Here is a 17,280-nt window from a genome sequence, read left to right on the forward strand (position 1 = left end):
AGCCACAAAAGAAGACCTTACCCACAGCAACGAAATAAGCATGTTCCACAGTTGTAATTCCCTTAACCTCACCTGGGTGAATCTGAAATTAAAGGGGCGATTAGGGACAGTGTAGAGAATGAATTTTATCTCCTTTATTTTCAGGAAGGATGGATGTTCTAAAAGAAAAGCAGAAGTCTACTGTGACACCTTTAACATGATAAAGTGAGTTTACAGAATGCCTGAGAAAAATGTTCTTTTAATTGTGATTTTGTGAATCTTAAAACTAATTCTAGCAACATCTACCAAAATGGCTCTGGCTCTGGCGTCTGACTGCTTGTGTTTTAATTGTGTCCTTTTCCATCCCTGTGACCTCAGGCAAGTTACTCTTGCGGAATCTCCATTTTATGAGGATAAAAATAGCACCTAACTCACAGTGTTGTTAAGAAAATTAAAAATAATGCCTGGCACAAAGGCAATATTAATGTTAGTGATTATTATATAAATGCAAATACATAACCAAAATTATTTTGTAAAAATATAAGATAATATCCATGAAGAATGGAAAAATGCATATCTTTATTTCTAACTATTCTTCTAAATCAAATTACAAAGAAAGGTATGTGACATACACTTTCAATCTACATATGTGAGTAACACATCAAAATATTTAATCAACATGTGAATGAGTATAAATCAGGCTATCTAAAATAAGCAATCTATAGATTCAATGTAATCCCTATCAAATACTAACAGTATTTTTTCTTTATCAAGATACCAGTAGTATTTTTCACAGAACTACAGCAACAAATCCTAAAATTTGTATGAAACCACAAAAGACCCCAGATAAACAGAGCAATTCTGAAAAAGAAGAAAGAAAGAAACTGGAATTATCACAATCCCAGATTTCAAGATATACTACAAAGCCATACTAATCAAAATAGTATGGTACTGGCAAACAACAGATACAAAGATCAATGGGACAAGATAAACAATGCAGAAATAAACCCATACTTATATGGTCAGAAAGAAAACAACAATACAATGGGGAAAAGACAATCTCTTGAATATATGGTGTTAGGAAAACTAGATGACACATGCAAAAGAATGACACTGGACTACTATCTTATACCATAAACAAAAATAAATTCAAAATGGATTAGGGACCTAAATGTGAGACCTGAAACCATAAAACTCCTAGAAGAAAATATGGGCAGTAATCAGTCTTAGCAATATTTTTCTGGATCTTTCTCCACAACCAAGGGAAACAAAAGCAAAAATAAATAGGATCAAATCAAACTCAAAAGATTTTGCACAACAAAGGAAACGTTCAACAAAATGAAAAAGCAATCTACCAGACGGGAGAATATATTTGCAAATGACATGTCCAATCAGAGATTAATATCCAAAATATATAAAGAACTTACACAACTCAACACCAAATAAATAATCCAATAAAAAGTGAGCAGAGGGGATCTAGATAGACATTTCTCCAAAGACATACAGATGGCCAACAAACACATGAAAATATGCTTGACATTACTAATCATCAGGGAAATACCAACCAAAGTTACAATGAGCTATTACTTCATAACAACCAGAATGGCTAGCATTACAAAGACAAGATAGAAGTGTTGTGCAGTGCTGAGAGGAATGTAAATTGGTGCAGCCGTTAGGGAAAACAGTAGAAGGGTTCCTCAAAAAATTAAAAATAAAAATACCATATGACCCAGTAATTCCATTTCTGGGTATTTACCCAAAGAAAACAAAAACACTAATTCGAAAAGATACAGGTACTCCTATGTTTATTGCAACATTATGCACAATAGCCAAAATATGGAAACTACCTAAGTGCCCCATCAATAAATGAATGGATAAAGAAGATGTGGTATAGACACACACACACACACACACACACACACACACACACACACACACACACTGGAATATTACTTAGCCATAAAAAGGAATGAAATCTTACCATTTGCAACAACATAAATAGACTTAGAGGGCATTATGCTAAGTGAAATAAGTCAGACAGAAAAAGACAAATTCCGTATTACTTCACTTATACACAGAATGTATAAAGCAAAACAAATGAACCAACAAACAAAAAAACAGAGACAGACTCATAAATACAGAGAACTCTCCTCCAGAGAGGAGGGTGGGGGGGATGGGCAAAACAGGTGAAAGAGATTAAGAGGTACAAACTTCCGGTTATAAAATAAACAAGTTACAGAGATGAAAAGTACAGCATAGGGAATAATATCATAAATAGCATTGTAATAATGTTTTGTGGTGACAACTGTTCACCACATTTACCATGGTGAGCACTGAGTAATGTATAGAATTACTGAATCATTATGTCACACATCTGAAATTAATATAACATTGTATATCAATTATATTTCAATAACATTAATTAGTTAAACCACCTAGCATCTCTTGATAGCTCAAGAGTTCAGTCATAATTGTTTCCACGTATCTATGGATAATCATGGACTACGACACATTTTCTCATGGAATTGTTTTGATCAGATGACTGAATAAACATAGCACAAAACACTCACTCTTAATTTCAGGTCATTGGAGCATCTCAGCTTTGTTCTCAATTTCAGGACCCTTGTACGTTTTTAAATGGCTTAATATCACAGCATCATCTTTTGGCAACAGATTTAAGATTAGAATGTGACAAAACTCACCCAGAATAATAATTACTTTTTTATGCCAGGAAAATAGGAGTTTCCAACTTTTTTCTAAGAATCTTTACAAGAAGACATCATTGTAACATATTTCTATCCTAATACTTCTCAAGGGACATTCTTTGCACTACTTAAAACTTCCCCAATTCAAGGCTGTAAAAGATATTTCATTTTATTTTGACTACTAAGAGTCCTGAATCAATATATATTACAGGGAAAAACAGACATGAAATTTCTCAGCAATTTCTTCTCATCTTATGTTCTCAATGTGTTTATAACAGTTTTAACTTGCTCTTGTATCATAAATTTAGTGCTGCTCTACTTAAGACTCTTTATGATTTAGGTAATGTCCCGCTCATAATTGTATTTATCAATCCCTTCCTGATTTTAAAGACACTCTCACAGGGGAAAAATGCAGAGTTTTATTCACAGAGCATTCCTTGTTGAGTCTGAGTTTATTAAAACATAAATAGTTTATGTTATTAAAGATGTTTAATTGGCATTTAACTGAAAACGTCAGAAGGGGAATTAAAACAAACTGTATTAACACAAGTTTTCCCAAGAACTAAATATTTCAGAAGATTCAATACAATCAGAAGGAGCGTTCTCCAAGATTAATGGAAAAATCAAGAACAATTGGCTTTATTTTTATCTCTTGGGCAACCATAGACAAACTGTTTTCAACAAATGTGTCTTGTAATGTTAATGCTACCAGAGTTCATAAAGACACAATTTATTATTTTGAGTTTATTGTCCAACAACAATTCATTTAGCTCACTAGTTCCCAGGGGTCCTTTTATTTGTTGTTTAATTATTATGCTTCTTGTCAAATGAGGCAGGTATTAAAAGATAAAAGATGTTTTGTAAAATTTCGTCATCTTTCATTTATATACTATCGATGACCTGGAGACTTTGACAATTATATTAATGAAAATTTCAGCACTGAAAGAAGGCAAAAAAGCATCAAAGTAAACAACTGAAAGAACTTATAATCCTATGCAAGCTAAGTCCCTACACTTAATATACTTGTTTCCCAGTATAACTCAGACTGACATTTTTATGTTTTTAAAACCCTGTTGTGCACATGTAAATGTAAAAGTCAACCTTGAGCTGAAAAACTGGCCAATATTAGCTAAGGAAAAATGTATCCAAATGGTAGAATCTTTAATTTTTTAATTATCATTTTCCTTTTGAGTTTAAAGCCATGAGTCATAGGCTTCAACGGGGTGGAAAGCAGTTTAGTAGTAGGGGATCTTTACTGTTCTATTGAACACCAGCAAAGAATTAATAGCAGTCACAAATAATCGACTTTTTTGCCATGTATTTATAAGTCAATTTATTTTTGAGTTTTCACTGCCTTAAATATTTCCATGGGCATCTTGATAACTCATAAGAGTTTCAAGCCAAGAGAAAACCTGAAGTAGAGCCAGACTGCTGTCTATTCAATAAAATGATATTCAGGTTTTTCGAAGCCTGTGGAATATTGAGTGCATCCTACTTCTTTATTTTATATTGTGTTTTGAGTGTGTGTGTGTGTGTGTGTGTGTGTGTCCCAGGCTTCTTTATTTAAGAGCAAAGTGATGAGTGATGTGGGGATATACTACTTCTTTATTTCTGGATATTATGTTTCTAGATCTAAAAGCATGCAAATAAAAATCATAATATAATATTCATCAGGATTACTTAAAAATGTCTGATATCTTAGACATTTGTAGTAGAGAGACAAAACATGCACATGACTGAATTATTGCCTTTATGGCAACAAAGGTGGAACTGTGTAATTTTGGGTAACTCCTGAATTGCAGTTGAAACCCAATCTTATAAACAAACATGAAATTTTGCTATTTCAGTAACTTAATAATATAAATACTCATTAGATAATATAAGATAAACTAATTCAGTAAATAATTCTCAACTGAAGTAGTGAATTTTGCGGTGCCTGGGTGGCTCAGTCGGTTAAGTGTCTGACTCTTGACTTCAGCTCAGGTCATCATGACCTTGTGGTTTGTGAGTTCCAGCCCCAAATCTAATTCCAAAATGACAGTTCAGAGCCTGCTTGGGATTCTCTTTCTCTTTCTTTCTCTCTGCCCCTCCCTGGCTCTCTCTCTTTTAAGATAAATAAATAACCTTAAAAAAAATTAAATAATAAAATAGTGAATTCAGGTTCTGTTAACTTGTTCACATAGAAAGTATTCCAAAGAGCAAATATTCCTGAATAATTTTCAATTTATTCATCAAAAGAAAAAGGGTAAAAAATAAAATATATTATTTAACAGCCATTACTTTAGGAGCATGTATATAACCTATACTTGGTATTCATATGGATATATTTACATTTGTATTTTATTTTATGGGTGTATTTATACAGATATATTTCATATCAAGGTACAGAAGTGGATCAGAAATTATCCTGATTTAATTATCATGACTCCCTGCCTTCCTGAGGCTTTATGGTACTCTTTTTTTTTTTTAAAGCTTGCTTATTTATTTATTTATTTATTTATTTATTTTTAACATTTATTTATTTTTGAGACAGAGAGAGACAAAGCATGAACAGGGGCAGGGCAGAGAGAGAGGGAGACACAGAATGGGAAGCAGGCTCCAGGCTCTGAGCTATCAGCCCAGAGCCCAACGCAGGGCTCGAACTCACGGACCGCGAGATCGTGACCTGGCTGAAGTCGGACGGTTAACCAATCGACTGAGCCACCCAGGCGCCCCTTTATGGTACTCTTAAATGTCCCAAGAGTGGCAAATAGTTAAATGCAATTTCAAGCCATCCACTATGCCATGACAATCATAAGAAGTAAACTAAGTAGATGGAGTTCTTATTAAGTTCAAGCTTATCATGAAAAATTGGACTTTCAAAAAAACTGAATCTTAAAAAAAATAATGCATTTGTCATTACTTTAAAAGTCTAGACATATCTAGACATGCTAGACATACTAGCTTATATATATGCCAACAGTATTAAGATTTAAGGCAACATCCCTGACAGGCCACCAATCAAGGCCCTTTGGAAGGCTGTGTATATATGAGATCTCTTCCTTTTTATATAAAACACTATGCTTCCAATCAAAACACACACAAAAAAACTCAGGGGCGCCTGGGTGGCTCAGTCAGTTAAGCGTCTGACTCTTGATTTCAGCTCAGGTCATGATCTCACGGTTGGTGAGTTCAAGCTCCTTCTCGGCTCCTCACTGATAGTGTGGAGTCTGCTGGGGATTCTTTCTAGGCCTCTCTGCTACTTGTGGTCTCTCTCTCAAAAATAAATAAACTTTAAACACACACACTGAACAACTTTCTGGAAGAAAATATCTAAAATCTATAGAGAAGAAGGTCTATTAGGGAAGAAAATACAATAATTAGGAGATTTGAGAATTAACTGGAAAGGGTAAATATAAACGTTGAATTCCCAGACAACATTGAATCTCTGTATAATGTACAATGTAGGAAAAGGTTGTAACTAGATGGAAAATATTTGACCATCAGCAATGTACCAGGATATGAGTCTAAAGTTACTCATCCACAAATTAACGAAAATTTTTCTTCCATGATGCTTTTACCTTAATGCTATGATGAAGAAATTTTGTGTTCTACCTAGTCTCTATCATTATTTTAAATTAACTAAGATTCACTGAAGCATGTTTATAGTGTACCAAGGCTCTACTGGTTGGGGAGGTACACTGGTTAAGAAGTATCAAAATTTATGTTAATTCAACATTTATTGAACAATAACAAATGGCAGTCTCTATGCTAATTGGGGGGGACTAATTATAGTACAAAAGAAGACCATATTTGTACCCTAAAGGAATTTATAAATGTTAACTCAATTAAAGTCATTCTTTGTGTATTTTAACAAGATGCACACTATAACCACACAATACATTTTACAAATTTAATTCATTTCATTTTCAAAACAGTTCTATGAAGTGTGTGTCATTCCCATTTTACAGATGATAAAATTCTGGATTAGGGAGATTAAGTAACTACCCCAATGTAGCATTCCCCAGAAAGTAGCAAGCAACTATGATTTAAAATCAGCTCTGTAGGACTTCAAAATCTGTGAACTTTTATAAATTGTTTAGTTTTGTTCTGTCCCTTGCCCAAGTCCTTCATACAAAATGTTCTTGAAAGCAATGAGAGGAATTACTATAGAAGCATTCCTTAAAGAAGATGCTATTATTAAAAAAAAAAAAAAAAACTAAGCTTAAACATCATAAAAATTTAGAGTCTTAGAGTTTAGTTAGCCCCCAAATTTTTTAACTGGTTGGGAGAACTGAGGTCCTGACAAAGTTTCAGAATTAATTACTGAGGAACCAAAGTTTGAAAACTCTGTTATTTTTTCCACAGAAATGCTGTTCTCACTATACTGCACTGCCAATCAAATGTCCATACTTTTACATACATCAAAAAATATATGTTTAGACATGTTTCCTAATATTTTAACAAAAACTTCCCAGAGGTCACTGGAATCATGACAAACATTTTCCCTACTTAATTGTAATTAAAATTTTGTTGGTATTTTCCTTATACAAAAAAGACAGAAGTTTTATGTACAAAATTCATTTCAGAACAATAATTATTACCAAAAATAATTGGTGATATTTTGTAATGGAAAAGAGGTCAGTTCATCAGGAGGCATAACACTCTTAAATAGGTCAGTATTAAAAACAGAAATTCAAAAACATGAAGTAAAAACTGATAGACCTGAAAAGAGAAATAGACAAATCCATAATTATAGTTGGAAAGTTCAACTTCTTCTGTAAGTAATTCAAAGAATAAGTAGACAGAAAATCAGTAGGGATATAGAAAACATAACAAACCATCAACTGACTGAATCTAACTGGCATTAATAAAACATTCATGCAATAAAAGCAGAATACAGATTCTTTTCTATGTAGGCTACATTCAGTGTCATAAAATGATTTTTAATAGTTTTTTAGAAAATCAGAAGCATATTATGTATGTTCTTTGACAACAAGAAACTGAATCAAAGATCTACAACAGAAAGATATATAAGAAATACACAAATATCTTCAAATTATACAACATATTTCTGAGTAATTTGTGAGTAAAGAAAAAGTAAGAGGAACAATTAGAAGACATTTTGAACTGACTACAAATCAAAACAAATTTTATCAAAATATGTGGAGCACTGCTAAACAGTGTTTCAAGGGAAATTTATAGCACAACTGCTTACATTAGGAAAAAGTTCTCAAATCAGTGATCTAAGTTTCCATGTTAAGAATTTCCAAAAAGAAGAGTAAATTAAGCACAAGACAAGAATAAGATAATTTCATTTTAGAGCATAAACCAAGGAAATATTAAACAGAAAAACAATAAGAAAAAAAACACAACAAATCCAAAAGCTGATTATCTAAAGAGATCAATAAAAAGAAAAAAATGATTTCTACAGCAGTCAGAACATAAAGGAAGTAGATGTAAATTAATAATATCAGAAATGAAGAAAAAGACATTACTACAGATCCTACAGGCACAGTGAGGATAATAAGGTAATATTATAGATGACTTTATGTCAACAAATTTAACATTTTAGATTCACAACCTAATTACTAGGTGAAAAATAATCTTATTTTGAATCTACCTCATTTTTAAACAGAAACAATGCTTAACATATTTAACTCAGTAATCATGTTTTATATCAATTCAAATATAGACAATATGTCCATTTTTCTCAACCTTAGAACCTTTTTGTAAAATGACATGTAACTGATGCTTTTTGTCAAACTATAGTATCAATTCCTGGCTATGTAAAATACTACATGCTAAAGTCTCTACTGGATAAAGGCAGAACCATTTCAACAATGCTTTCCCTTTTATATTAACAAGCAAAACAAATTTGTCTATTGAATATATGTAGCCTTGACTTATCTTATGACCCTTAGAGATTCCAAAGATTTTCTGAGAAAAAAATTACAATGACAATAATGCTATGAAATGTGAATCTGTTAAACCACCAGATTTTTTTAAACAAAAATTCAACTTAATCAAAAGGTATTTCATGAACTTTATATTTATTTGAAAAGCTATTTGGCATAAAATTAGAATGATAACAATTATAAAATGTAATATCTAATAGGAACCACAGTTTTTTTAACATGCAAGATTTAGTTTGTACAAATGTAACTAATTAATAACATCTGAAATACATTCTCCCACAGGACTGATGACCATCTGGTTGACCTTACACTAGATCAATAGGGAAGGCAAATGTGTAAATCAATGTTTCCCAAATGTTACCACTGCATCATTCTACTACAAGAAGGGATAAAACTTGGATGTAAGAAGAGATCTCATTTCACACATTTTAAAATTGACTTTGTTAATTGGACTGTAAGGCAAGACTGAGAGGATTCTTCTAAAGTTCCACCCAGAAAGAGACTGGCAGAAGACCAAGTAATGGTGAAGGAAAATAATTCAAGACAAAAGAGTCAGGAGGCAAGGAAATTCTGAGAATATAAAGACACAGATGATATAATCTGATGTTATTTGAATTTCCTCAGAATCATTTTCCAACTCATAATATTTGGCTGAAAAATAGTGATAGAAATTTTGAAATAAAAGCATACACCATATGTATTTTAATTAATATATGTTCATATATGTGTCAACCCTTACAAAGTTCTATATTTTGATGTAAAGAGTAAACCATTTTGGAAGAAATTTAGCAACTTATTGTGATATACAGAAAAGTTGTAATAAAATGGGAAACTTTAAATAATAAGAAATTTGGAAAAGGTACACTGAAACAGGTACACTGTCTAATCTATTAAGAAGAGGATGATGAGCTGATTACAATTTATACCTTTTAACAATTTTTTTTGTCCAAGGTATTTTTCCTATGATAATATGTCTAAAATATAGTTCACTTCAGGTGTTTTTTGTATTAATTTAGAAATTATGGAGTTTCATTATTTGTTCTCCCCGTTGATATATATCTTTAATACAAATAAAGTGATACTCTGTATCTCTGATTATTTCCTAGCCTGACTCTTCAGAAAAACAAAATATCAGGGATTGGTAGAAATCTCAGATCAAAAGCTTATCTCATCATGTTGTACTCTACATATGCTATAAATTAAGGTAAGTCTCATTCTGCAAGAATCTGTTTTGACTTTGAGAGCATTTAAAATATTAGACATGGAGTATTTTAAAAATCCCATCACAACTTCTAGTCACTTTATATATAGTAGTTACTGTCCTACTTAGTATTAGTTTGGTTTTAAAAGATTATACTAATTAATTTCTTCTGTAAAAGATAAACTGTAAAGTCTTTCAAATATGAAATTGATGGATTATCTCTGGTGATACACATGCTTTTACAGTTTACAAATTTGGGGTTAAGTTTAGGTTAAAAAAAAAGTTTGGTCAGTTTTGATGTATTAGAGAGAACAGGTTCAGATAACTAACCTGTGGGACCACTCCATCTTTCTACATATTGGGAGACATATAGAAAGAGAAATTGTACTACACCCTAATGCCTTTATTTTTCATTTGATTAGATATTTCATAGTTCTCAACTTGGAAGAAAAGGTATAAGTAGACTACAAGATGTTACAGTAATCAAAAAAAAAAAAAAAAGACACTTCAAAGGGTCTGTTTTCCCTTTCTTCATAACTTGACAGCCATGGGTTTTTAGTGGAATGACTGGCTTAGAGGCTAAAGAAGCAATTAGAAGGTCACACACTCTAAGTTCTAAATAAAGCTCTTTCAGTGCTTATCATAACCTTGGGGAAAGCCCTTAGTGACTTAAGAAGGAAAGAAAAAAAATAAGATATCCATGTGACTGATAAGTGTCAGTCATACTGCTGTTTGAAATTCAAGATAATAGAGTGTTTCAAAGACACTGCTATAGAAAGTTCTGAGAGTATACTGTTTCTCAAGTAAAATAAAATATGCTCAATGACACCAATGTTTATGAAGAACTTAAGTTGAAAGAAGTAATAAAAATATAAATAACCTTTATTGGCGAGATGATCTTCCTGATCTATTTCTTATCCCATACGTCCAATTAGTATGGGTTATGTGACTGACAAAAATCATCCATCTGTAAGTTGTTTGAACTATATACATCAAAGCTCATGGATACATTTGGCAAACCATTTCCTCAGAGGATCTTACACTTTTTACATTTGTGGAAATTTGAAATCACGCCAATTTTCCCAAACTTCTGAAGAAAACATTTGTACACAACAGCAGTCAAAAACATATTTCCAACTATTCTTTTAGATCCTTTTCAATTAATTAGGAGATTTTGCCAACCTCAGGAATGCCTTTTGGAAATGGAAAAAAAACACCATTAGAACAACATATGGAGAAACAAGTTTGGAGGCCAAGACCAAAACTTATGAAGAAAAATTTTAAGTAATTAAACTTGCATAGACTTCTCTGCTGATGAGCACTAGCACATTGAGGGTGTTTCTCAAACACCAGGTGACTATTAAGAAGAAACTTCAAAAAGGGTAGAATATACTTCAAGCATTTTCATAAACACATGTAGTAGAGAGCTTTTGCCTATGAACACATAATTTAAAATAGCCATGTCCTCCAAAAAGCAGCCCAGTAAATATTTTTAAAATTAATCAACATTCAATAATATTTTACTGTGTTTTATTATTAATGTTTGAATCTGGATGTGAAATTTTTAAAAAGACTTCAAATAACATTTTTCCAGAGTATTTATCTTACCATCAAATGTTAAATAAACTCTTGCTTGGGGCTGAGACGATCCTTTTACACTGATAGAACAAACAAATACTCCAACCAACACGAAAATTGCCTGGACTGCCATTTCTTCAGATTTGCAAATTAATATCCAAGAGAAAATACCTTTAAAAGAGAGGTAACAAGTTTGTTATATTTCATTTCACATTTTAGGAGCATACACGTACGTGTCTGTGCATGTGTGTGTGTGCGTGTGTGTGTGCGTGCACACACACACACACACGCACGCACACACACATAACTAGTGATCTAGACAGAGCACCTTATTCACAAAAGATATATCTGGACTTTTACAGTCATGCAAACAGTAGGAGGTGCTCTGACTTTGTTGCTTCGATGTGAAAAGTTGGATTTAATTCATTTATGTCTGGAAGTCTTTGCAAAAAGAGAAACTGTTTCTTTTTCCAGGAAATAATGCTAATCTTAAAGCAGAACAAAGCAGCTAGGAAAAAGGTATTGATTCCCAAAGGAAACTCCATATTTAAACTTGATCTAATAATCACATAACATTGAAAAGACTTGAGAATGGTACCAGTGGGTATTAGATGAAAACTTGTCTTTCTACCATAAATATTGTAGTAGCAAGAAAAAGTCACATGAAAAATCATGCATACCCACTTGCTTCCACCCTCATTGGCTCTTTTGGAGTAATATCTCTGAAATGTTTCTACACATAAATCTATGTGTGCTCAATCCCTGACCACTGAAATCACTCAAATTAGTTATCTGCCAATTTATACAGATGACCATGCAGCTGTTAAATGATGCAGATGAGGTAACCATGGACTAGTGCCAAGTTCAAACCAATGACTTAGTGGTGAGCAATCCACTGAACCATGTATCCCTCAATGCATATTTAAAATAAATCAACCAGAGAGCAAGCTGTCAAAATTCCAAAAGATAAATCAGAGACAGAAGCATTACCTTTTGAAACTGTAGCTATAAAATTGATACATGCTATTAACTAATGTCTGAATACTAAGGAAGATCAGGTAATGGGTAACTAGAGATCTATCTACAGCAGCTCTAGTGGCCACAATATGCAAAACAAACTCAGGACCATGAAAGAAATCCTGTCATTTTGAGTCTAATTATACAATAAAATGACAGAGTTTAATCTAGAAATGTTTTACAGGTTACAACAATGCTAATCTTCAGTATTATATGGTTATTTACATTAAAATCTTAACACTTTTATTTAAGAAAGAAATGCCACTAAAAATTGAAAAGACTACTTCACTAACACAGAAGAAAAAAAGTATTATATTAATTAAACAATTAAACTGAACACGCCATGTTGAACAATTGAAACATTTTAAACAGTGGATTTCCTAGGTGGTACATATGTCATAAGACTTAGAAACAAAACTGTCTGCCTCTTTTGCCACACAGATGGGAGGAAACCTTAGGGATGTTTGTACTGGTAATTTTCAAACGAAACAGTTTCTTCCTGCTTCCACAACCTCTTCACCTTGTCATCCCTAAATTAACTTAGAAGAAAACTGATTTTATAGGATAACTTTCCCTTAATGATTTGCTCCCTGGTTTTGTTGACTTTATAATTAAACCAAAAAAAAAAGCAAAAAAAAAGCTATAAATATGCCTAACCTTCCTCACTTCATTAAGCAGGCAGATAATTACACATTTTTACGTATTGCTATTATCAGTGTCTTATCTGACATGTCTCACCAAAAGAGACATGTGCTAAAAATTGAGAAGAATAATAGTGGAGATGAAATGACAGGTCAAATGAAGTAAGTATACAGAGCAATGGGATTTCAAGTCTACCTAGCCTAGTGACTGAAAGCCAAGTGTCTTACACGTGCCCGCCCCCCCCCCCCATATAACTTCCCTTTAACTCACTTAGACATGCTGTTTGTTGTTTTCACTTCTGATGGAACACTAACAACATGTAAGAAAAGGAATCTTTTATGTCCTCTCGAGCAGTTCTACATCAGAAGGCACGGAAATACTCCACTTTAAACTCTCCGCAGGTGTCACAATCTAAAGAAAACTCAAGCAGGGCTCTCAGCAAGAGAAACACTTCCCTGACAAACTGCATGTGCTCTTTAGAAAATGTCCAGACTCAAGCACACCGATGTGTAAAAAGTCGATACGCAGAACCAAAAGTTATGTTTGGTATTTTGCTAAATGTGTAATGCTGAAAATAAGGAACCTAGCTTACCGAGATGGGAAGAGATCAGCACGGAAAAGTCATCAATTTGCTACCGGTGCCGCTCCGCGAGTGCCTCTCTAGTCTTTTTCCCAGAAGACCTTAATTTCTAGAGCGTCCCAGCGGTGAAATTCTTTCTTCCCGGTCGTCTGAGTTTCTTTGTAAAGGAATCCTCAGCGTAGCAGTGCCGCGGCACCGGGAGCTCGACTCCGCGTCGCTCAATCAAGCACCTCGGAGTGAATGGAAAGTGGCCGGGCACCGGGGGCGAGCGCTCGGGTGTCCGATTACAGCGACGCGGCGCGCGGCTCGGGCTGCCCGGGCGCGCCGCCCAGCCGGCTAGCCTCACCCGCCCAGCACACCCGCCGCATCTCCGCCGCCGCGAGGCCCCACCCAGAGCGCGCCCGCGAGAGGGTGGCAGGGAGCCGCGAGGGCGGTCGGCGGGCGAGCGGCCGGCAGGGCGGGGCGGGGCCCAGCCCGGGACCCGCTGCCGGGAGACGCAGGAATGCGTCGCTGCAGGCTAGAGGTCCAGCTGCCCGAGTCCGCTCCTCTCGCGGTCCGCGGCGGAGTGAGCAACTCACAGGGTGCGCTCTAACGCTTTGGTTTGTTACCGGCAGCTCTTGGAAGGCATACAGGATTTACTTAGCCATAAATATCAAAGTGCAAAGCAGCTTTCTTGCCAGAAAAGGATCACTGCATCCTTTTAAGGCAAAGAGATGCGTTTTTAAAAGGGCACGGGTGTTATCCTTTTCCTGCTGAAGATTTTCTAAAACCGGTAGAGATAAACCAACTATCTCGTCGCAGTTTATCCTTTTAATGGGTATTGTTTCCCATTGCGTTTCCTTAATATCCCTAAGGCAGTAATTCTGTTGACCTCTCCACATTGACTCCTGTCCAGTACTCTTCCCTCCTGGATAGATGTTCCCTCAAAACATAATTACAAGAAATTCCTTAACAATTTTGTGGAAGAAGGCTGTTCTGAACCATGCCAGGAGAATAGTTTACAAACTCAAAGGTATATTTCCAGCACTACTTTCAGGAAAACTGGCTACAGTCTGGAACTGGCTTTAATGTGTAAGTGAAAATTATTTCTACGGACCACAACGGACTACATAGTTGAACAGCGGTAGAAATGAGCTTTAACCCCCATAAAATGAGCAGGTACTTGTTTAAAAACCACTTTGGGCTACAGCAGCCCACAGATGTCACTGTATGTAGAAAATATTGAATATGATTTCTCCAACTTGTTCTTTATATATATATTTTTTCATTTATGAAATAAAGCAGATCACTAAATTCTTAAAAACTGTATCACAGAAAATACTTCTGGGGGTGAAAAATCATTGCTGGTGTGGGACAGTCGAATTAAAGCTCAGGTAAGAGGAAGTGAACAGGTGATTAAGGCGTTTCTTCCGTGTGTCTAAGCACCACCTGTCATGTCCTGTCGACATAAACATGCCTAACTCTGTATAGATGAGCTATGAAGGGATGACATCAAATGCAATTTTAAGAGTTCAAAAGAATGTAAGTTTAGAAGTTCAAAATTATATTCCAGGGCAAATATTATCAAATGTCTATGTTTATGAAGGAAATTACTGATTCAATGGATGGGGTGTTTAAAAGTTTAACACAGCTGAACTGTTTTTGTGATGATTAGTGCAATAAAAGTATGAGCAGCTCCTTAACATAAGTTTTAGTAATGAATTTCATCCACCAAACATCTGACAGTTTTAAAAGGCAGATGCAAACATGAATAAGCACCAATGAATAAGCACATTTATCTGAAGTACTTCTAAAACTGATTAAGACACCATATACCGAGCACTATTATCTTGCCAGTGATGTCTGAGTCATAAATTAAGGAAGGAGAAGAAGAAATCATTAGAGAAGATTGCTGTGAACCTTCACACAAAGTATATATTTGTTAATTTGGAAATGTGTAGCCACTAGACACTGATTAATTTGTAAATCGATGTAAGGTAGAATATATTTATACATTTTATCTTTAAGTTCCAGGGAACCAAGATAAAGAAATGCAAAGTGGAATGCATGTCAAATGCTGTTTTTACAAGGAAGTTTACTACCTATCTCAGTTTACAAAAATCCAAAGAATTAACTCCGTGTTTCACACATATTCACAAGGCTTTGGAAACGATGACAAATAGCTTAGGTTTAGTCGCAGACAATGCAATTTGTGTTGTGATTCTGTCTTGTGTAAATAAACTTCTTTTCAATGTACTTAACTGAATGCATTTTGTTTAATACTGAGACATTTAATAGTATTTGCTTAGTACTGAGATATTTACCATTGGCCTCACCTCAAAATAAGTCATGAAATTATTGATAGGCATTAAGCCAAGGCACATTTAATTAGTGCTCATGCCTGCCTGAAACTTGGGCCATACAGTGAAATTTTAAGAGTGGCAATAGGTGCCCCTAATAAGATTTCTCTCTGCCCCCATTTCTCCAAACTACTCAGAAACCTAAAACACCTTAATAAAACAGGACCTTTATATAAGAAATATTGGTGGCCAGTGCCACTTGCCTAGGCTGGGTCTTTCCCTAGACATGGGAAACAATATGAGCTAATTCAGTGAGCTAGTTTGGGACAGGAGGACACTGAATAGATCCATAGGAATAATGACACAATTCAATTTAGAGGCCACAAAGTTTGCCCTCATCAAAGTATCTTGGGAAAAAACATCCAAGTTAACATATTTAGAATCAGTCTCATTAAGATGTTAAAGAAATGGTGTGGTGTCTTATACACTGAAGTTTCTCTGCTGTAGTGGCCTTATTTTTAATATTTTATATTTTTGATGGTCCTGAAAGAAGCCATTTAACTGTTGGACTGATTTTGAGTGATGTACCCATCTTTTGTTTATGAGTTGTGCAGCTGTGAATTCTCGTTTCAAATTTACAGAATGTAGACTGTTTTCAGATTTTTCTCCATCATATAGATGAGCTATATGAATCAACTTTATCTAACAAAAGAATCTCAATCCTCCAGAGTTGGAAAGTTGTCTTCTTATTGTCGTTAAGTAATATTTGTCTCAGGAGATTAGAGACTACATTTTTCCAAGCACTTTGTGTATTATATGAATAGCATTCTTTAATGACGTTACTATCTCCAAAAGAGAACACTGAAGCTTTGTCCAAAGTCACACACAGATAGTAAATATTGGAATAGAGTTACTTAAGCATGACTGACTCACTGCCTTGAGTTCTTGAATATGAACCTGAGCAAGAATTATTCTCCTTCCTTCTCTTCTCTATCTTCTTCCTCTTCTCAACTTCCAGATACTAGCACTTTAAATTTCCTGAGCTTTATCTTTGGAAAGTCTCTGCCTCAAATGGTTATTTACTTTGTTTACATCAGCCTTTCTTCTCCTTAGGTACATTAGCTGCTCTGAGACCAAGCCGGTCAAACAGGTCTGGTCTAGAAATCTGTGTGTGCAATTACTCTCTGTACAGTTGATAGGCTTTAGTATTTCCTTCATTAAAACCATTCTTTATTTTTCAATAAGATGAGTGTACCTCTACTTTCATTCTTAACACATTGCTAATGTATATCCCTGACCCTTGATCTCTTCCTTAGTTGGTTAAGTGTCAGACTCTTGATTTCAGGTCAGCCTACATTCTAGGCTTCTCAAACTGTAGGGCCACTGGCATTAAACAAACAAA

At 34.5% G+C, this 17,280-nt stretch overlaps 1 protein-coding gene across 1 annotated transcript in view; it reads right to left on the reverse strand.

Annotated features, from left to right (window-relative positions):
- SEMA3C (semaphorin 3C) overlaps positions 1-13,885 on the reverse strand; it is a 176,351-nt gene extending 162,466 nt beyond the window's left edge. The window contains exons 1-2 of the mRNA XM_047850415.1: positions 13,612-13,885; positions 11,391-11,531 (exon numbers count right to left, since the gene is read on the reverse strand). Of these exons, the coding sequence (XP_047706371.1) occupies positions 11,391-11,493 (103 nt within the window). The 5' untranslated portion in view covers positions 11,494-11,531; positions 13,612-13,885. The remainder of the gene's footprint in view (positions 1-11,390; positions 11,532-13,611) is intronic.
- Positions 13,886-17,280: the final 3,395 nt, after the last annotated feature.

Source organism: Prionailurus viverrinus, chromosome A2 (genome assembly GCF_022837055.1).
Source record: "Prionailurus viverrinus isolate Anna chromosome A2, UM_Priviv_1.0, whole genome shotgun sequence".
NCBI classification, from domain to species: Eukaryota; Metazoa; Chordata; class Mammalia; order Carnivora; family Felidae; genus Prionailurus; species Prionailurus viverrinus.